Genomic DNA, 21,593 nt, shown 5'->3' on the forward strand with positions numbered 1-21,593 from the left:
GAGAAACTTTGTGCCAGTCGTACAAAGTATATCTTGTGTGTGTTTCAATTCTAGGACGTGAGTGTTATTCCCATTTTATGAATGTGGAACCGGGGCTCAGAGAGGTTAAGTGATTTTCCTAGGGTCACACGGCTCTGTGTCTGTGCTAGGGTGCAAAGCCGGGTCCCTCTGGCCCGAAATCCTGCACTTTCTCTATGACATCATACACGACTCTGAGAGGTAGAACAAGTCCGCAGAACTGGCCTTTTGAGAGAGGCAGAGCCCCGTCCCTCCACACTGGGCTAATGTCCCTGCTGCGCAGGTGGGAGACAGGAATCTAGCGATCGCCACCCTTACCTGCTGTGATAGCAATGGTAGTGGACAGAATGTAGCCCACGCTGGCAATCAAAGAGGAGTCGTACATCTGTGAGGCTTGACTTAAAAACCTTAAACACAAGAGCACTGTGGTCAGTGGGCATGTCAGGAAGGCTGAGGTGAGAGCTGATGACAGCAGGCTCGGTTTGAAAAATGAAGATGGCGCAGGAAGGAACATCCCTTGGGTTTACAAAGATGCCACCCCTGTGCCTCTCTCGGTCGGGGGTCCACGCTTTTGTTCCCATTTGTCCCCTGGACAATCCTGTTCCCCACGTGGGCCATGCCTTCCCGGTCTCATACCTCTCTGGCCACAGGGTCCTCGTCACCCGAAACGCCCTTCTCACGCTCCTCCCGTCACTGTCGCCAGCATCCCCACCCCACTAAAAAGAGCCACTTCTGTCCTTGTATATAGTCCAAGAAACTTACAGCACTTAGCACATTCTGCCTATTGCTGTAATTATTAAAAAAAAAAAACTTTTTTAATGTTTATATTTGGGGGGGGGAGACAGTGAACAAGTGGGGGGAGGGGCAGAGAGAGAGGGAGACAGAATCAGCAGCAGGTTCCAGGCTCTGAGCCGTCAGCACAGAGCCCGACATGGGGCTCGAATCCATAAGCCACGAGATCATGACCTGAGCCGAAGTCGGCCACTCAACTGGCTGAGTTACTCAGGTGCTCCTGTAAATTATTTTTTTAAAACAAATTTTCTTCTTAATGCAAAAATAATGTGCTCGCTGCAGTAAGTACGGGAAAGAGAGAGAGAGAAATTAGAATCATTCCCAATCTCTCCATCTAGGATGAACACTCCCTCATCTCGGAATATATTCTTTGTCCGTTCTCCGCATAGCATTTAGTTATTACTACCTAGTTGCCTACACCATGACATACATCCCACTCAGTTGTTCTCTTCCGTTAGTGTGGCTGCCCTTCCCCCTACCCCAGGGCTGTGAGTGTCCTGGGGACAGCGACTATTGCTCAGGCCTGTGTGTGCAGACTGGCCGGGCACACAGCGGGCCCTCGGTGGACGTGTGCTGACTGGGTGAGTGAGAAGGGGGAGTGGGCATCGGATTCATCTCTGGAACCGTGGGGTGCTCAGCACAGAGCCTGGTGCTGGGTCGGCTCAGGGGTGATGACCAGAATCTCTGTAGTAGGACTAAAGCCAGTAATAATCCACATAATAGGGGTGCCTGGGTGGCTCAGTGGGTTAAGCATCTGACTCTTGGTTTGCGCTCAGGTCATGATCTCATAGTTCCCTGGGTTCGAGCCCCACTTTGGGCTCTGCGCTGACGGCGTAGAGCCTGCTTGGGATTCTCTCTCTCTCTCTCTCTCTCTCTCCCCCTCCCTCCCCTGCTCATTCGCTCTCTCCCTCTCTCTCAAAATAAATAAATAAACATTTAAAAAATAATCGCCATAATAAGAGTCATCATAATCATAAAAGAGGCTGAGATGTGGACATTACTCTGGGGACGGTACTGAGCGCTTTATGCGATTCTCTTAGGTCGGGGGTGTTGTTGTTCTCACTGCGGACAAGGAATCTGATCCCAGGGAAGCTGCGGGAAAGGCCTGGAGGGGAGAGGCTCTAGGGCCCAACACTCAATCCGGTCCCAGGCCGTCGGGGGCCCTCTGCCGAGCACCGGGTCTCAGACGTGGACAAGGCCCAGGCCTACCCTTACGACCACCGCTTCCGAGAGAGAAACGATCACCTCGCTCTACGGGGAAGATTTCTTGGGGGCAAGAAATGGCAACTTTCCGTTTTCCACCTAACAGGTGGCTCCTGGGGGCCGCACAGCTTCAAGAGTCCACGAAGCAGACGCCTGCCTGGGAGGAGACGCGAGGCGAGGCTGCCGGTGATCACACATTTCTCCCATTTTGAGGCGGCGGGAAAAACAACGTCCCTTCCGGGCTTCGTCTTTCGGGGGGCACAGAGCCCCGCCCCACCACGTGACAGCTCGGCCAATCAGCGACCCCTCTCCCCCCACAGCGGCTGCCTAACCTTGGCTGCAGGCTGTGTGGTGCGATCGCTCTGCCTTCCCTACAGCTTCCGAAACAAAGCAGATCGGGCCCAGCGCCCGGTAGAGACCTGCGTGCAGAGGCACGGCAGGAAAAGGGTCTGCGACTCACGCGGCTTGGTAGACAGCGGTGGCCACCATGCACACGAACATCACGTAGAAGATGGGGTAGTCGAGCTGTAGGTTCCCCTGGATGGACAGGACCAGCATGCCAGCCACGGCCTTCACCGTCACCACCGTCATTGAGCCTGCAGAAGGTGAACAGGAGGGACGGATGCAGGGAGTCGCCCCCTGAAAGTCAGTTTATGACCCCAAAGGACTTGATGAAAAATACAGAGCGCTGGCAGAGCCAACCCAGTGACCAACGTGGCGAGAAGAAGCCGTTTGCCTCGGCTCTCTTACGCCCCTTCCATGAGCTGCCCTATCTGTGCTGCTACGTCCAAGAAGAGAAGAAAGCAAAATACCAACAGACGTCTCCAAATGTCATTTCCAGACTCCAGCAAGAAAGGGCACGGAGTCTAAGTCTCTGAACGCGAGTGGCAGCGTTGTGCCTGGAACGCGGTAGGAGGTCAAGACGACCTTTGAATGGATAAATGAACTTCTTTTGAGTATCATTCTCATGGCAATCACAGGGAAAAAAAAAACATGGTGTGCAACGGGCTCTATTTTTTTTTTTTAATGCTTATTCACTTGTATTAAAAAAAAAAAAAACAAACATTTTGTTAGAGGTCCCTGGATGTTTTGGAATCCTACCCCTATGTGCCTGCACATACTTTTCCGATAATACATGTTTGTGTATTTTAAAGTGATACCCATGTACCACTGTGCTTCTATGGTATTTACATTATAAAACAGCTGCAGGAGAGATCATTGCTCACCTCACTGTGGAGACCACTGCTTTATCCAGTGGTGCAGAAATGACTACTAAGCCTCAACTGTCCGATCCCCCCGCCGGAGGAGGAGTGAAAAGAAACCACTGCCAAGTATGGGTACAAATGAAGCCCTTTATTCTGGCTGAGGTGCTCTGCTTTCCCATTTTTCTTGGCTTCTGCTCCTTTTCCCTCTTGCTAACAACCCACCACACACAGCGGCTTCTGGGCCCCTCGGCTACCTAGATGACGGCTGTCAAACAGCAGCAGCCAGGGGCGCCTGGGTGGCGCAGTCGGTTAAGCGTCCGACTTCAGCCAGGTCACGATCTCGCAGTCCGGGAGTTCGAGCCCCGCGTCAGGCCTGGGCTGACGGCTCGGAGCCTGGAGCCTGTTTCCGATTCTGTGTCTCCCTCTCTCTCTGCCCCTCCCCCGTTCATGCTCTGTCTCTCTCTGTCCCAAAAATAAATAAACATTAAAAAAAAAAAATTTAAAAAAAAAAAAAAACAAAAAAACAGCAGCAGCCAGTGAAGACAGGCACTTTTGTGAGGGTGTCCTTGCTGGTGAGAAGGGGACACAGGGAGAGCAGCCAATGTGCCTTAGGGCCTTCTGGCCTTTCTGCTCATCAGAGGGACCCTGACCTTCCAAACTGCTTTGCAAACAAGATCACCAAGGAAGGGACCGCCACTATAAGTTACTGCACGGACAAACCTCTAAAATATGCTCAGTGAAAGAGGCCAGTCACAAAAAGCCCCATTATTAGAGGATTCCGTTTATATTGTATACTTCAAACAGGTGAATGTTATGGTGGGTAAATTATATCTCAATAAAGCTGTTTTTAAAAAATCAAAATGCTGCAACCTTGGCCCCTGTGGCCCCTATCTGTGTGGCTGACGGCCTGTGACTGGTGTGGAGGCTCGGTGTGGGAAGGACAGAAGGGCGGCAACACGTCTTGGGCACTTGTGCCGGTCTCATTTACCCCTGCTCACCCCTCCTGAGATTCGGGTGTTCTCCCAGGCCTATTTTTAGAGGACAGCGCGGCTTCAACAGGAGGGAGTCACCCCAGGCTACAGAGGCCCCAGGGGGTAGCAGGAGGCCCCCCCCCCCTCCCCCTTCTCCTTCCCCTGGAAGTCCGGGCACATCTCACAGCCCGATTAGTATATCACACTCTATGTGGGATCAGGCCTTGCCCCAGTCTGATTCGGGGGCCATTTCCCACATTGCGCCCATCCCTCCCAAAGGAAAGAAAAAACAGGTGACAGAGCAAAATCGATTCCTGCTTTTGAATCCAGCACTCCTTCCCAGCCCGACAGGCTTCCATGAAGCCTTAAGGAGGCAGTTGTTGGAGCCTGCCCCACCGCTGACTTCTCTGAAATAAACTCTTACCCCCCTCGCCCTTACCCTGCTCTCCTCTTCTTCACTGTAATCACCACGGCCCAAACTTCTCCAGGATCTACGCATTTGTCTGCTTGTTTATTAACACTTCCTCCCTTTGGAATGGAGGCCTCCCTAGGGCAGGGGTTTGTCTGTCTTGTCCACCGCTGTGGCTCCCTCTCCGGCACCGTTCCTGGCACTTAGGGGACTCTTGGTATTGGAGCAAGGACACTGAACGCAGTCAGCAGAGTGACAGAACTGACGGAAGCCACCTCCACTCGGCAGGGACCTCGTGGTGCTGCCCGATGGTGGCAAAACTCAACCACCCAGACCCCCACTCACCCAGTAAGGCCACGAGGAGAAGAATCACGACGATGTTGTTGGCGTTCTTCTCCTTGTAGAAGTACAGCAGCAAGCAGAACAGAATGATCTCGACAAGCTGTGGAAGTCAGCAGGCGGGGAGGTCAGTGGTGGCCGTGGGTGTGGGCAAGCCTGGGAGGCCCTGCTGGGCTGGGCTGGAGTTGATGCTGCTGGTGTCACTAAAGTCACGGAGTTGAAAGTCATGGAAGGAGTCAAGCCCTTCAGAGTTGACAGGGAGTTGAAGCACCCAGCATCTCCCAAACTCTCCCGTGGAAACGGGAGGGGCTCTGAGTAAACTCTGAGTGAATCTCTACCCTCTGGGTAACACTGATGAGTTTGCTCAGGGCTTTGAGGGGGGTGCGCTGGCCTCACACACGCCCTGTCTTACATGGCCGGGATTCATCAGGCTGAGGTTTCTCCCCACCTCACTGCTCCGTGGGTAACCCCATTAAAACTGAAGGTGGGTCAAAGAGGGAGACACTAGGGGCGCCTGGGTGGCTCAGTTGGTTAAGCAACCGACTTGGACTCAGGTCATGATCTCACAGTTTGTACGTTCGAGCCCCGCATCAGGCTCTGTGCTGACAGCTCGGAGCCTAGAGCCTGCTTCAGATTCTGCGCCTCCCCCCTCTCTCTGCCCCTCCCTGTCTCGCACTCTGTCTCTTTCTCAGAAATAAATAAACATAAAAAAAAATTTTTAAAAATAAGTGAAAAAGAAAAAAGAGGGAGACACTGTTCACTGAGGAGAAGAGCTCTTTGGTTGAAGGAGAACCTTTGGCTTAAGTATACGTGCCCCTGTCCCCTAACCAAGCCTTCAATGTGCGCGGCTTGGTGGGGTCGAGAGAAAGGACATTTGGAGTCAGCGAGGCCCAAGTTTGAAATTGGATCTGCTTCTAAAATGGTTGTGTGTTGGGGCGCCTGGGTGGCGCAGTCGGTTAAGCGTCCGACTTCAGCCAGGTCACGATCTCACGGTCCGGGAGTTCGAGCCCCGCGTCAGGCTCTGGGCTGAGGGCTCGGAGCCTGGAGCCTGTTTCCGATTCTGTGTCTCCCTCTCTCTCTGCCCCTCCCCCGTTCATGCTCTGTCTCTCTCTGTCCCAAAAATAAATAAACGTTGAAAAAAAAAATTAAAATGGTTGTGTGGCCATGGGCAAGTCACTTAACATCTCTAAGCCTCGATTACCTCATCTGTGAAATAGGGATTACGATTCTTACTTTGTAAGGCCATAATCATCGCTAATGCGTAACGAACTCATAAAGGCGCCAGGCACCTTGTAAACTCTGTGTCTAGACTAAGGTCGTTAAATCAGCACAATAATTCTGTGAAGTAGGCACTGTCACAGTGCTAGCTAATGAAATGGCAGAGCCGGGACCTGAACCTGGGCAGTCTGGCTCCAGGGCCCGTGCACTTTCCCACTGGGCTACGCTGCCCGGATGCGAGAGGCCCAGGGCCTAGGGTGTAGAAGGCACTCATAAAAAGCAACGCAGAAACATTAACGGGCATTTTGAAAAAATTTTAAATTCCTCAAAATTGGAGACCATAAAAAAAAAAAAAAAAAAAACCCCAGCTGTTTTCATTTTCCTGTTTCTTCCTGCCTTTGTTGCAGTGAATACATATTTTATCTACTTGTCATCACAGTCCGTGCAGTTTTGTCCTGGGCTGTTTTTAGTTACCAAAAACAACTCTCGTATTTTCTGAAGTTGTCATAATTATCTTTAATTGCCGCAACATACACCATCAAGCAGATGCAGTTGCTCATCAACATTGCTAACCATCGTGCGTGCTCTCAGGGGGCCCGGTTTTCTAGCCACTCTTCACGAGGCTTAAATGCGTGCTGGCATAGGCTTGGTGCTGCTGCGTACGTGACCTTGAGTCCCGGGAGCATGTCTCCTCTCTTCCTTTCTTTTTTTTACCGAAGTATAGTTGACACACCACGTCACGTTAGTGTCAGGCGTACCACACAGCGACTGGACAACTCTATCAACTCTGTGTATCATGCTCTGCTCACAAGTGCACCTGCCGTCTGTCTCAGGTGCACCGTGTCTGGCACACAGCAGATACTCCGTGAATGTTGACCGAATCGGGCCACATCTCTCTAGCTGGCAGTGTTAGGTCGCAACAGAGACGTACTCACGTCAGGGGACTGCAATCTATCAGCGGGAGGGAGAGGGGGCAGGGGCAAAGGCAGGGAAATAAACAGCTCCCGTCAAGGAGAGGTCAAGGCCAGGTACCCCACTAGAGAGACACCCCTTGAGTGAGCCAGTTCGAGCCACGCTGGAGATCGGGGCCTGCACAGAAGCCCTATGAGCTGCCCTAACATTACCTTTCACTCATTCTAATGCTAAGATCTCCTACGGGTGGGGTTTTCTTGCCATTTTTTGTGAATATACAATGTAAGGACTAGCACGTCGACATGCTGATAAGCATGTGCAGCTGAACCAAAGTGCCTAAGAAACAGAAAATGCATCGGTTCCTTAATGTGCCCAGCTCCCTGCCCTTGCCCTCCAGCACACTGCATAAAAGCTTCCTGCCCTAACCCCACGGGGAGACAGTGCTTTGAGAGCTATCTCCCTGTCTCCTTACTTGTGACAAGTAATAAAAGGTCTTTGCTTTCAACACTTCCTCGGGTTGTGTTCAATTGGATGCACCCCAAGCAGCGACCCCTTGAGTTCGGTTACAGCGGCAATGCCTTGGAGACACAAGGAGACAAACAGAGTAGGTCACTGGGCATCTGCCAAGGGCTGGGTGATTGCCGCACCACCTCACGTCCCCCAACCACCAGCCCCGGGCCAGTGACTCCCACCAAGCTTACACAGAAGGAGGCAGAGCTTCCGGTTAGGTGACCTGGCCAAGGTCCCACAGCGCATGACAGATTCAAGCCCAGGACTCCCTAAGAGAAAACTGTGTTCTGGGGTTAAGCTTTTCTCAAAGAGGGGTGTTCTTTGGCTCTGTCCTGCCAGAGACAGGGTGTGGAGAAGTGGCAGTCTCCACGCCCACCAACTACATGCTGGGGCTGGCTGACGGTAGGGAGATGAGACAGTCCCAATCTGGGGGACATCTATCCTCTGCCTTGGGAGCAAACTAAGGAAAAAGGACATTTCAGGCCTGGAGAGCAGTCCCAGGCTGCTGTGTCAGAGGAAAAACAGTCAACACCTTCATCAGCGGGCCGTGGCGAAGGAAGGTGGTCCGTGAAGCCAGGCAGGTCCGACTTCGAATCCAGCTCTGCCCTCGTGGGACTCTGAGCAGTCAGCTAACCTCCCGACGCTTCAGTTTTCTCCTCCATAAAATGGGGAGAAAAACCTTATAGGGTTCTGGGAGAATTTGAGATGATATGCAAGAAAGTGTTTAGCTCAGTGCCTGCCTGGCATAGAACAGGAATATATACCGGCAGCTTATTAAATACCTTACATGCTTCCTCAGTTTATTTGTAGACCTAACGTGGGACGTAATCGGGGCTAGGGGTTTAAGAGACAGTTTCCAGTGTCTCTGGAGTTTCTATTAGCTTCTAGCAGCTGTGTGATACTGGGAAAAAATAAATAGGTAACATTTCTATGACTGTTTAAAATGTTAAGTGTTTTTCTTACCTTAAAAGTCTTAAATGATCACTGGAGAAATTTTGGATGATGCATAAAGACACAGGTGAAGTGAGCACTCCATCATAATTCCAGCTCTCGGAGACAATTATAGATAGAGTTTCTGTTTCTCCGTCTAGTCCTTCACATATACATTGTACACACACACCTACACTAGCTCTAAAAACTAAAATGATCGTATTATATGTGCAGATTTAGACATTACCCAGGATATGAGTGAAAAAGGCATTTCCCATGGAGTACATCCTTGCCACAAGCACGCTCTTTGGTGCTGTGAAATACGTCATGATTCACTTGAATCCCCTGTTGTTGGATATTCAGGTGTTCAGGGTCTAGGACTTGATGCTCCCTCCTGCCATCTTGGGTGGAAGGCACAATGGCTTCTCTTACCATATACAAGAGAAAAGGCCAGCTCACGAGGTGCCTGGTGATGTTCTCGCCTGTCATCTTCTCGTGACTGTTGGGTGCGAATGTCACCAGCAAGTAGGTGCCCACGATGGCCAAACCGCAGCCAACAAAGGACAAGACGTAGCGCCCTGCAGAGAAAGGGAGGCTGTCACAGGGCTGGCTGCAGGTTGGGCCTCAGGCCAGCATGTGCTTCTGGTACCTGCTGTCGTTGTTGTTGTTTTTGGTTTTTCTTATCTTCCTTATTGTTATGAAAAAAAAATTTTTTTTTAATGTTTATTTATTTTTGAGACAGAGAGAGACAGAGCATGAACGGGGGAGGGTCAGAGAGAGAGGGAGCCACAGAATCTGGAACAGGGTCCGGGCTCTGAGCTGTCCGCACAGAGCCCGACGCGGGGCTCGAACTCACGGACCGCGAGATCATGACCTGAGCTGAAGTTGGACACTGAACCGACTGAGCCACCCAGGCACCCCTTCCTTACTGTTATTTAAAAAAAAAACAAAAACATGTAATGTTGAAAACATTTTAGTGAGGTGGGGCATGTATACGAAAAAGTGCCCGATGAATTCTCACAAAGTGAACACACCCACGTAACCAGCACCCCGATCAAGAAAGGGAACGTTAGCAGGACCCCAACACCCTCCCTTGTGTCTCCTTTGAATCACTAGACCGCGGCCCCGGGAGAAAACTTTGACTTCTAACAGGTGCCCACAGTTTGCCTGGTTTTGTACTCTATCTACGCGGGCTCACACGCTACGTTTCCTCGTGTTTGGGTTCGTGCAACATGAAGGTTTGGGAGCTCTTGAGATTCATCTGTATCCTGGTGTGGGGTGTAGGGCTGTACGGTGTATCCATTCTGTGGCTGATGGGTGTTTGAGGGCTCTCCAGTTGTCGGGTGATAACAAATAACCAGCCAGGGACATCCGTGAGCGCGTCATTTGGAAAACATATCGTCCGTATTTCTTGTTGGGTGTAAAGCGAGGAGTGCCGATTCCCAGGTCAGGGGACACACGGACGGTCAGCCCAGTAGTTACTGTCAAACGGTCTCCCAAACTGGTCGCGCCAATTGCCACTCCCACTGGGAGAGCATTAGAGTAAGACTGCCTCTTTTTTTTCCTTCCTGGTAGCCATTCTGATAATGCACCGTGGTTTTAATGGGCATGTTACAGGGGGGAACATTTGAAAGCTCGGATCACTTTATGGGCAACATAAAAAACGAAACATAACAAAACCTCACAAGCAAACCTGCAGAGCCTACCATGTACCTTTTAAAAATGACCTTATCCTTTCCCGTTGGCTGGTTAACGTAATCCCAAGAGATCGGTCCAAATACTGTCAATATTCTATTCCACAGACCTGTCAGAGGCCGTCAGAGGGGTGGGGAGTGTCCTGCCTCTTCCCCTGGGTCCTGTCACACTCCAGTTGCACCCTGGGGATTTTGTGAAAAACCCCTGGAAGTCCAGCCCAGACCCAGGCAAACTTTGAAAAGGGCTGTGAGTTCTGACCTATGCCTGGTTACCACAGGCCCCTGGATTTTTGTGGGATGGAACTAACTATGTATTTCATTCCATTGTCTCCCCAAAAAATGTGATACCACATCACATGTCTTTAATTTTCATTCTAGGCCTCATAAGGTGCTCAAAAACCAGTTGTTCATTTGTTCAATGAATGAATGAGCCACGGTTAAATTCAATAATGAGTTCTGTGCTAAGATATACAAGCCTGTTGTCTTAAGTTTTCTTCAGGCAGGGAAAGGTCTTACTTAGCTCCATGCCTGTGGTGAACAGCACAGGTCTAGCATTGGGTGAATGTTTGCTGAATTTAATGGAACTTTATGCAGGACAGCCATGTACAGTTGTATAAATTGCTCACTGCCTAAGAGCACATAGCTGAAGAGGTGATGAGGGCTAAAATCTAGCCCATGCTCTGCTCACCAGGTCATGTACCCATAGACCTACAGATGTCCAGAGGGGCCATCTTTTTCCAATTTACACAGGGCACTGCCTGGACTAGCGTGTCTCTTATACCAGGACCACCTAGAGTGAGCCTGGAAGGGACATAAAACTCTACACTGGTCTCAGAACCAGTCCAGCTACCCCTGCACCCTTCCTCTGTCATCGGGACTCTACCACAAATCACTCTGAGCAAAAGACTCTTGGCATCGTATGTTTGTTGAGCAGTGTCAGATTCTTTTCTTTTTCAAGCCTTCTGGCCCTGTCTTGCTCTCATCTGGCACCAACGATTCGGAACAGTTGTTCCCAAACTTGGCCACGTGAGCAAGTTCATTTGGCTGCACGCTCTAATCTAGTTTGTAGAAGCAATAAAGCATAACTTGTGACCTCTTGTCTTTGACCTCCATGTTTGTTTCCCATTGCTTTAGAACTCATTTAGGGAAAGAGGGTGCCTTTTATCAGGCCTCCTAAAATCCCAACAATAGATGCTCAGTAAATATAGATTGAGTGGAATGAATGAGAGCCCTTTTTAAAAAGTCTCGCAGATGATTTTGTTGTTGTGCAGCCAGATTTGGGAACCACTGATTAAAAAAACCCAGCTCTCAGGAGCCTGATGAGGGTAGAATATAGAAGCAGAGAAGGGAGCAGGAGACAGATGATCTCTAAATTGGGGTGAGCTGGCTTTATAATGAACAGACGGCACAAGCGTAACATTAAGAACGGGGACTCAAATCAGTGAACTTACTCAGGAAGTCTTTAGGTTTCCATTTTTCTTTGATGAATATGATTCCTATGATGGCGCTAGCTATAAAAAAAAAAATAAGTAAAAGCTTAGGGAAAAGAAAAATTGGGGAAAAGAAAATTGAGGTTGCCATCAGCCCAACGGAGTCCCTTTGCCCAGACCCTGGGGTTGACTCGTTTGCCTTGGAACTTGGTACTCCCTTGGTACCTCTCCCTCATGCTCCCCTCCCCCAAACTCAGTCCTTCTGGTTCCTCTGTTATTCCGTCTCGGCGAGGGAGGCTCCTCTCTGAGCCTTCCTGAGGATTTTCCACAGGCCCAGGAGCGCTGGTGTTGAGTACCTGCAGTGTGACAGGTGATTTGCACAAGTCGTTTCTGGCACATCTACCCTCCGAGGTGGGTGCTATTATTCCCATCTGAAAAACGGGACGCTGAGGCTACGAGAGGTGAAGGACCCACTCGGGACCGTGCAGCTGGGAAGGGCCGTCGGAGGCCAGGGCTCCCGCTCCTTCCACTGCCATGACAACCTCTGACACTTTCCCCTGGTTCTTCTCTCTCCCTCTCCAACTTGCAGGTTACTGCTCGGGAGGGTGGGGCTGGCATTCACCGTGAACAGACCCGGGTGGCCATTCTCAGCGCTGCCTCTTCTGGCTGTGTACCCGTGGGTAAGTCACTACATGGGAGTCTCAGTCTGGATGCAGCTCACACCAGCTCGCTGCTTGTTAAATATGCAGGAAGCCACTGTGGTTTCAGGCATGGTGGGCTGTGAAATCAGCCATGCTGGGGGTGTTTGCTCCATATAAATTGGAATTCCTTCCCCCACTTCCACATCCTCCTTTTCCTTCTCTCATTTTCTCTCTCTGAATGTTGCTTCATCAGCATACCAATGAAAATACCTACTTCTCTGGGTTATCAGGGCAATTAAATGAGATAATACATGTAGATAATTTGTTACACAGTAAATGCTCAATAACTGCGCTATTATTACTGTTAAAGTGCCTGGAATAGTGACTGTTAAGTAATAGGTGCCCAAGAAACTGTAGTTATTATTTTAATGCTTATTTATTTATTTTGAGAGAGAGAGAGAGAAAGAGGGAAAGGGAGGGAGGGAGAGAAAGAGAGGGAGGGAGGGAGGGAGGGAGGGAGGGAGAGAGAGCATGTGAGCCGAAGAGGGGCAGAGAAAGAGGGAGAGAGAGAATCCTACACAGGCTCCATGATGTCAATTCAGAGCACCACCAGGGATCAATCTCACCAACCATGAGATCATGACCTGAGCCGAAATCAAGAGTCAGATGCTTAACTGACTGAGCCGCCCAGCCGCCCCCAGATTATATTTCAGGACAATACTGTGTGAGAAAGGAACAGAGCATGTGTGAACACCTCAAGTGTCTCGTGGGCTTGGCTTGAGTGTCTCTTTCTTTTATCTATTCATTGGTTCAAATGTTCTGAAACCCTGGCTCAGTGATTATAAAAATGACAGAAAAATGGCATGTGGGAAAATGAACAATATATTTTTTTATTTATTTTGAGGGAGAGAGTGAGTGAGTGGGGGAGGGAGGGAGAGAGAGGGAGAGAGAGAGAGAATCCCAAGCAGGCTCCACGTTGTCAGAACAGAGCCCGATGCAGGCCTCAAACTCATGAACCATGAGATCATGACCTGAGCCGAGATCAAGAGTCGGACGCTTAACCGACTGAGCCACCCAGGCGCCCCGAGAAAGTGAACAATGTTTTAACGATGGTATCAGTTGATGTAAAAAGATCAGAGAATAAGTTGAATGTGCAGTTTTTAGAGGTGTGAGACACCTGAACCCTATAAAAGCTTGGATTATCTTGATGAAAGGGTCCAAGTTTCTCTCTTCCTTCTTCAGTGGAAATAAAAGGCAATTCTGGTACACTTTCCGAATCATTTTTAAGCAGACTGGGGAGCCAGACAGCCCCCCGTCTATCTATACCCCAGGCCCGCCACTCACTAGCTGTTGTGATTTGGAGGAAGAAACTTCACCGCTCAGTGCCCCCGTTTCTATAAAATGGGGATAATGACAGTACCTCAAAAAGGAGGATTAGAAGGATTAGTATCTGTAAAGTGCTAAATGCAGGACCGGTGTGTATGAAGCCCTTTGTAAGTGTTAGCTATGTGGCCAAGCAAAACGGTGTTTGGTTTCACTAGGAAGGTGCAGGCGCAGGCAGGTGGGTCCCGGGGGAGTGGTGCAGGGAGCCCGGGCTTACCAATCACGGAGACGGCGCTGAGGGGCACGATCAGTGACAGCGGAGCGAAGGCATAGGAGGCGAACACACCCAGCTCGCCCAGCAGCATCAGGAACAGGCCCAGCCACCATGTTTTGGTCTTGAAGTAGGCCCGGGGATCCTTGGAGCCTGCCAGGCGGATGTGGCAGTACTTCTAGAAATCCGAGAAAGAATGTGACTTGCCCAGATGTTTGGGGAAAGATGCTGCGATGTATGTATCCTAAGTCTAACCCCGCCCTCCCCCCCCCCCCGCCCCCACCTTTTCATTTAGGAAGGTTTGTCAGGTGCTGGAGTCCTTGTTCAGAGGGGAGGCAAGCAGTAGGGCTCTCAATACCCGACTGTCACTCTAAGACAGAAGTTCTCAAACTGGCTGGAAAGCCTCAAAAACTCCCGGGGAAGTTCTGAAAATATAAACATCTCGACCTCAGGGGAGGTGTGGGGGAGGCCTGGAAAGGTGCATTTCTAATGCACGTCACAGTCTGGAGTGGGAGCCGTGGTCTAGGACCCCCATGTTAGCCCGGCCTTGGCCTGAGTGTCTCCCTCTAACTGCAATGCCCAGGACTCCTCATGGGCACCTCGGTGTGCCTGCTCGGCTCTCACTCCCTTCTGTAGATGCGCTGGGGCAGCCCCGGGGGTATCCGTGGATGCTGCCTTCCCTTGGGTGGATACTTGGCCCAAGTATGGCCAGCAGCCTTTGTTCTGGAAGTGCAGACTCGGGGCAGAGAAAGTGGGGTGGTGACTGAAGAGAGCCAGGCAGACTTAGAGGACCACGGGGCTCCTCAGGAGGGACCGTGAGGCGGGCTCCAGAGAAGCAGATGTGGAGGCAGGGATGCCGGTCTGCAGAAAGAAGAGCCTGAACCAAACAAGTGGCTACGAGACCAAAAACACACAGAAACACTCCCGCACACGCGTGTGTGTGGGAGTCGAGATGCATCCGGTGCCCATGTGTGTTCATGTCCCTGCTCCGGGTTCACCGCAGCTAGAAGCTGAGCAAGCACTGGGAGAGCAGAGCCAGCCCGTGTGCTGTGGGACGTATCCTGTCCACGGGTGTCCCCAAAGCAATCTCCGAGGCAGGGCTTGGGAGCAGGTAGCTGCTTGCCAGCTCGGATGGGCCAAGGGGGCCGGCTTCCAGAGCAGCTGCTCCAGGGCCCCCAGGGATTCTAAGTAATGGTGAGTGCTGTCATCAGAGCGGAGGGGTGATGGGGGGGATGACATGGGGGCGAAGAAGATTCTGGAACAACCCACAAGATATTGTAGGCCCAGCCCAGGAATGGAGTAGACAGCGTCCCACGGTGAGGAGGCAGCGGGGTCCACACCAGACGCCCCCCGGCTGATCAGAGCTGTGTCTCCACTGTAGACGGTGCTGGTGACTGACACTTACCTGCAGGTTAAGCGCGATGCTGACCACAAGGTGCCCGAAAATTGCCAAAAGGGCGCCGATCAGGTTTTCCTGTAAGGAAAATTCACAGGAGCAGATGTGAGCTGGGTCGAAGCTAAAGGGCCCCAGGGCACATCTGAGGTCCCACTGTTTGCTGTCCCCAAACCAAACCAGGAAAACATCTGCCACACACCCCTGACCTTCTATTGGAGTTTTACTACTCATGGTCAACGCGGCTGCTTTGCTGGTTTACAAAACATTGCCCTGAGCCGGATACTTCCAGAAAGCAACGTCCTTTGTCCACCGGTCATAAAGACCTGGTAAGGCCTGAATCTGCTCTGCTATTCCCTTAATGGGTCGACTCCCCGCAGTCTTGTGCAGGAAAGCAACATCAGAAATCAGAATTTACAAGAGAAACAAAGGCAGGAATACAATTTGCCATTTTATCAGTGGATTCGTCATGTTGCCAGAGGGGTCTCAATGAGACTCTTTTTTTTTAAGTTTTTAATATTTATTTTTGACAGAGAGACACACAAAGAGTGTGAGTGGGGGAGGTTCAGAGAGAGAGGGAGACACAGAATCTGAGGTGGGGTCCAGGCTCTGAGCTGTCAGCACAGAGCCCGACGCAGAGCTCGAACCCACAAACCATGAGATCAGGCCTGAGCCAAAGTCGAAGTCGAACACTTAACCGACTGAGCCACCCAGGCGCCCCTCAGTGAGACTCTTTAAACTGGCTAATGTGCTTAATTTTTAATCATTTCATTTATAAACATTTAATTTCTATCACCTTAAGAATAAGGTTCAGATTTCTTGGCATGGCATTTTCTTTTAACCTTAAAAGATAACTACCAAATATATATTCATTGTAGAACAGTTAGGAAATACAAATAAATGACAGGAACAGTAACAATTACGACATAATAGAAAAGCCACCTGTAATTCTAAAACCCAGAGATAACTCCTGCAAACATTTTGTTCTTGTAAACTTTTTTCCGTCCATAATTCAGATATGAATGACAATGTTAGTTCATCTGATAAAAATAAGACTATAATCTTTTTATAACCCATTTTTACTTAAGATATTATAAACACATTCCCCTGTCAAGCATATTTAATTCATCATTTTTAATAAATATCAAATAACTCGTCATTTCGATGTACCGTATTTTTTATCATTGCTTCTCCATTATTGGGTATTGAGGCTGTTTCCTTTTTTGAAAACACTGTTCTAACTGAATATCCTAGTACATGCATTTTTGTGCATTTATGAGGATTGCCTCCTTGGGATAAATTCTTAGAAGGGGGACTGCTGGGTCAAAGGGTACTTGCCTCAGCATTTAAACCACACTATACTATGTTGCCAACACACCCTCCGGGGTTATTTCACCACTAAACACCAAGAAACGTTCTATCTTAGCCAAATATGCATCCTCCCTCCCCAGGATGGGCCTTTTCCGACTCCCCCTAAGCTCAAGAGGTTCCTCCCACCAAGCCCACCTCCCTGTGAAATATGCCGGGTCCTTAAGGCTTGGGTGGGCCCTAGGAAATCAGTGGTGAACGAGACAAACACGGTCTTGCAATTCATCTGGAAGATCTAATTAGCAAGTTTTAGTAAGGCAGGAAGTCAAGCCTCTGTCCCTCTCTCCTCCCCTCTTTCCTGGAATGCTGAGAGCCTAGACAGCTAAGAAGGTGGTTGTGGAAGAGGATGGGAGGAGGGAGGGGGTGTTTTCACTGACAGAAACCACCATGGCCTGTCCTTGACTTTGTCCCCAGCAAGGTGCAGCATTGCAAAATAAAGGCAAGATGCTGAGCTGGGAGCCAGGAGACCTGGGTTCTGGTTATAGCTCTGCTGCCTCGTCACTGCATGGCCTTGGGGGAGTCCCTTCCCCTCATCAGGCTTGTGTGGCCCCATCTGGAAAATGTAAACGCCAGCCCAGATAACCTCTAAGGATCCTTCCAGCCCCCACCTAAGCCTCTGGTCACCTAAGCCAGACTGCCAACAGAAACCAAGTGAATGAGCAGGCCAGACAGGAACCTGACTTTCGTCCATTTCACTTTAGAAAACAACTCCTTAATAGAAGGTCATTGAGGGCATCTCATGGACCCAAGGGAGCTGGCTTCCACTTCTTCCCCAGAAGGCTCTCACTGCTTGAGCTGCACTTCCTTGGTCCTTCTCCATCTCTGTTGATGTGTTTTTGCTGTCTCTCTCTCTCTCTCTCTTTTTTTTTTAAATGTTTATTTTTGACAGAGAGAGAGAGAGAGACAGAGCATGAGTGGGGGAGGGGCAGAGAGAGAGGGAGACACAGAATCCGAAGCAGGCTCCAGGCTCCGAGCTGTCAGCACAGAGGCCGACGTGGGGCTAGAACTCATGGACTGCAAGATCATGACCTGAGCCAAAGTCGGACGCTCAACAGACTGAGCCACCCATGTGCCCCTGCTGTCTGTCTCTTCTTAAACAGACTTAAGCAGAAACCATGTCCTTCCTGTGGGATCCCAAGATCTCAGAGCTAAAAGGGTCACTGGAGATCAACCAGGCCAGGGTTTCCCTAACTGGGTTCCTAGAGATGTCAATGGGATTCTGAGGCAAAAAACACCACATAGTTAAGTAAGTTTGGGAAACACTGGATCCTGGGTGCACTGCTTGGAGGCCACAGTGCACTGGCAGGTCGGAGGGCCTCACGGGCAGTTCCTCCTCGGCCATCCCAGGTGTCCCAAACCTACTTGGCTCTAGAACTCGTAGTCTGCAGACATCTCTGATGCTCGTCCACCTGCCATTTTAATCCCGTTCCTTTTGGTCTGGTAACAGCACCCTGATTTTGCTGTGGAAGGCTCCCTCTTGCCCCCTCTCCCCCTTGCAAAGTCTCATTGGGACTGTTATTCCAAGTGCTCTGTCCTCCCTGGACAAAGATGGGCCTAGACTCAAGCTTGAGCCAACCAGGCAGGTCAGAACCTCTCTCTGGGGTATAAATCTTGAACAGAGAAGCATGGAGGCTTGAAAGAAGGCTGGGCTCACTGCTGCCCAAGGCCAGGCCTGGGCAAGTCAGGCCCCAGGGGCCATCCTGGTGCCTGGGACTTCCCCAGACCTCCTTCTCTAGCCCTTCCTTCCATTCTGGGAGCAGCCCCACAGTCTTTTTTGCTGGAGTTGGTTTCTATTGTTTGCCCCACAGAGCCTGAGTCTATGCTTTATGGGATGCAGTTCGGGTACGTGTATATAATGAGTCCAACTCCTAGTAAACCTGAGTGTTCATTTCTTCGAAGGATGGCTTTTGCAGACAAAAAAAACAAAAACAAAAACAAAAACAAAAAAAACGCCTATCTGTATTACATTGATTTTTTTTTTTTTTTCCAATTATATTTGCTAGGGACGCCTGGGTGGCTCAGTTGGTTAAATATCAGACTTTGTTTGGCTTGAGTCACGATCTCCTGGTTCGTGAGTCTGAGCCCCGTGCTGGGCTCTCTGTTGTCGGCACAGAGCCTGCTTCAGATCCTCTGTCCTCTTCTCTTTCTGCCCCTGCTGTGCTCATTCTCTCTCTCTCTCTCTCAAAACAAATAAACTTAAAAAAATTATATTTGCTATAAAAAGACAGATTCACAAATTTAGTTTCTTTTACATAAAATCTTACCAAGGAACTAAGAAATGCTTGTAAGTCTAATAAACTGCACTTAAGAATATAACAAACATACGTCTTAAATATTCCAATGCCATTTACATACAATAAATTCTGTTATTCCTTCCAGTTTAAAAAGCAAATGACAGAACTTCTGCTTCCAGCAAGATGGAGCGGACTCACTTTTTCCTATGCTTCCTGCTGTGTACAACAGGAAACCCTGGATGTTGTATACAAAGCAAACATGAGACAACTCTGAAAGGTGGAGAGGAGAAGGCAGACAGGCTGGGGAGCTGGGGGCCCGAGGAACGACACGGCAGTGGGTTCCCTGGGTTTTCTCCTCACCTCACGTCGCTCAGACTCGAAGCTGAAGAAACGGGCAACCTGGGAATCATAACGGGTATAGACAAAAAAGCTCTAAGAAAAGCCCGTGCTCTCTAGCCAAAAGACCAGAAAATGAGCAGTCAAGCAAGACAGAAAACTTTTATTGTTTTTATTAAAAAAAAATTTTTTTTAATGTTTATCTATTTTTGAGAGAGAGAGAAAGGCAGAGCGCGAGTGGGGGAAGGGCAGAGAGAGAGAGGGAGACACAGAATCCAAAGCAGGCTCTGGGCTCTGAGCCGTCAACACAGAGCCCGATGTGGGGCTTGAACCCATGAACTGTGAGATCATGACCCAAGCTGAAGTCGGATGCCTAACCAACTGAGCCACCCAGGCGCCCCAAGACAGAAAACTTTTAGACAACTGCTGTATTCCAAATATCACAGGAAAAAAAAAATAGCTCCCCCCCGCCCCCCCACCGACCCAATCCCCAACACCAGCATAGGCCAAGGAGGGAGCCTAGATTTCCAACCTTTCACAGTTATAACAAGGCACTTTAACCCTCATGCTGGGATTATCAGAGAAGGCCCAGGAGGGATCTGGGGTCCAGCGATGAGGCACCTCCCCACCCCACAGAGTGAGAAGAGCCCACACGGGGAGCGTGGACTTCTAGCCCCAGCTGGCAGCAGTGAAGTCCTCTTCTCCTACTGGGTGGTGTCAGTGGAGGCCTAGTGGAGAGGCAGGACTTTTACCATGACACTTGCACAATTATACTGTCCGAGTTGGGGTTACCATTTCTGGCAAATAAAAGTGGAATGATGCCTGCCGAACATCTCTCTCATCTCTGTATGCCCTCAAGAGGTGGGAACTTTTCTCCCCACCATTCGAATCTGGGTAGGCCTTGTGAATGAGGTGGAAATGAGGCTCTGGGACTTCTGGGCTCAGGCCTTATACCTTCTACTTTTGTACAGAGGGAATTCAACCACCTATAAAGAAGTCCAGCCTATCCATAAGGAGAGACAGGGGTCATGTGGAAGACCAAATAGATATATGAGTGGGCCCAGTCAACAGCAAGAGAAGAGAAAGGCCCAGCCATCTCGGCCAACTGCCAGCTGAGTCAGCCACCCCAGCTGAGGCTCCAGACACGAGTGATGCCATTTTGGATTCTCCAGCCCCGGTCCAGCACTCCAGATGATACTGTAGCCCAAATTTGCCCTCTTAAGAACAATTTAAGTGTATAATGCAGTCCTGTTAAATATAGGCACAGAGATCTCTGGAATTTATTCATCTTCCATAATTGACACTTTATGCCTGTTGATTAGCAACTCCCATTTCCCCTCCCCGCCAACCCCACAACCACCGCTCTACTCTCTGATTCTGCGAGTTTGACTCTGTCTACAGCTCATCTAGGTGGAATCATGTAGTATTTGTCGGTCTGTGATTGGCTTACTGTCTCAGTGAGTGTTAGCTGCTCTAACAAATACCACAGACTGGGTAGCTTCAACAATATTTTTCACAGTTCTAAAGGCTAGCAAGTCCAAGATCAAGATTTTGGTTGATTCTGTTCCTGCTTAGAGGTCTCTTCCTGGTTTGCAGATGGATACCTTCTTGCTGTATCCTCACATGTCAGAGAGAGAGAGAGAGAGAGAGAGAGAGAGAGAGAGAGAGAAATGATCCTTCTGTGTCTCTTCTTACGGGGCACTAATCCCATTCACAAGGGCTCCACATTCATGACCTCATTATCTCCCAAAGGTCTCACCTCCAAAACATCACATTGGGGATTGGGGCTTTAACATATACATTTTGGCAGGGGGGGTGGGGGTGGGTGGGAGGATGACAAACATGTAGCCCGTAGCACTTATTTAACTTCGCATTTTGTCCTCAAGTTTCATCTCTGTTGACACAGACTGTTTTCCTTTTTCAGAAAGATGTTTTTCTTTCTCAAGGCTGCATAATATTCACAATATTCCATTGTATGGATACATCACGTTTTCTTTCTTCATTCATCTTCAGTGGACATTTAGGTTATTTCCACACCTTGACTATTGTGAATAGTACTGTAATCAATACTCAAGTCCTATTATCTCTTTTACATCCTGACTTCAACTCTTTTGGATCCTGTTCAGATTCAGGATTCAGTGGTTGTGGTTTGTAAATTTAGGTTTCCAGGTGGTTTGTTACTCAGTAGTAGCTAACTGATACACTTCCTTAGTGAACCAAGGTTGATGAACGATCCAGCAGTTTCTGTCTGGGACTCAAGATCTGACTCTATCCCAGATATTCACTATCAGGTAGCTTTCATCTTTCATCCGACTTGAGTGTGTATGATTCTCCTGCTTGATTTCCCCACCCCCTTTCTTTGCCCAGCTAATGTCTTCCCATTGTAATGCCTGACT

At 49.5% G+C, this 21,593-nt stretch overlaps 1 protein-coding gene and 1 long non-coding RNA gene across 7 annotated transcripts in view; both read right to left on the minus strand.

The window, feature by feature from the left end:
- The window catches only part of NIPAL3 (NIPA like domain containing 3), a 65,349-nt gene that overhangs the window by 25,541 nt on the left and 18,215 nt on the right, over positions 1-21,593 (minus strand). For all 6 annotated transcript variants that reach the window (XM_047868987.1, XM_047868983.1, XM_047868988.1 and 3 more), the window contains exons 3-9: positions 15,272-15,340; positions 13,873-14,044; positions 11,653-11,712; positions 8,940-9,085; positions 4,944-5,040; positions 2,474-2,609; positions 337-425 (exon numbers count right to left, since the gene is read on the minus strand). In XM_047868987.1, the coding sequence (XP_047724943.1) occupies positions 337-425; positions 2,474-2,609; positions 4,944-5,040; positions 8,940-9,085; positions 11,653-11,712; positions 13,873-14,044; positions 15,272-15,340 (769 nt within the window). The remainder of the gene's footprint in view (positions 1-336; positions 426-2,473; positions 2,610-4,943; positions 5,041-8,939; positions 9,086-11,652; positions 11,713-13,872; positions 14,045-15,271; positions 15,341-21,593) is intronic.
- LOC125171843 (uncharacterized) lies at positions 5,115-8,933 on the minus strand. The gene is made up of 3 exons (XR_007154443.1): positions 7,769-8,933; positions 7,540-7,645; positions 5,115-5,140 (listed from the first exon to the last, which is right to left on the minus strand). It is a non-coding gene; the product is annotated as an uncharacterized LOC125171843 (long non-coding RNA).

Source organism: Prionailurus viverrinus, chromosome C1, assembly GCF_022837055.1.
Source record: "Prionailurus viverrinus isolate Anna chromosome C1, UM_Priviv_1.0, whole genome shotgun sequence".
Classification (NCBI taxonomy): domain Eukaryota; kingdom Metazoa; phylum Chordata; class Mammalia; order Carnivora; family Felidae; genus Prionailurus; species Prionailurus viverrinus.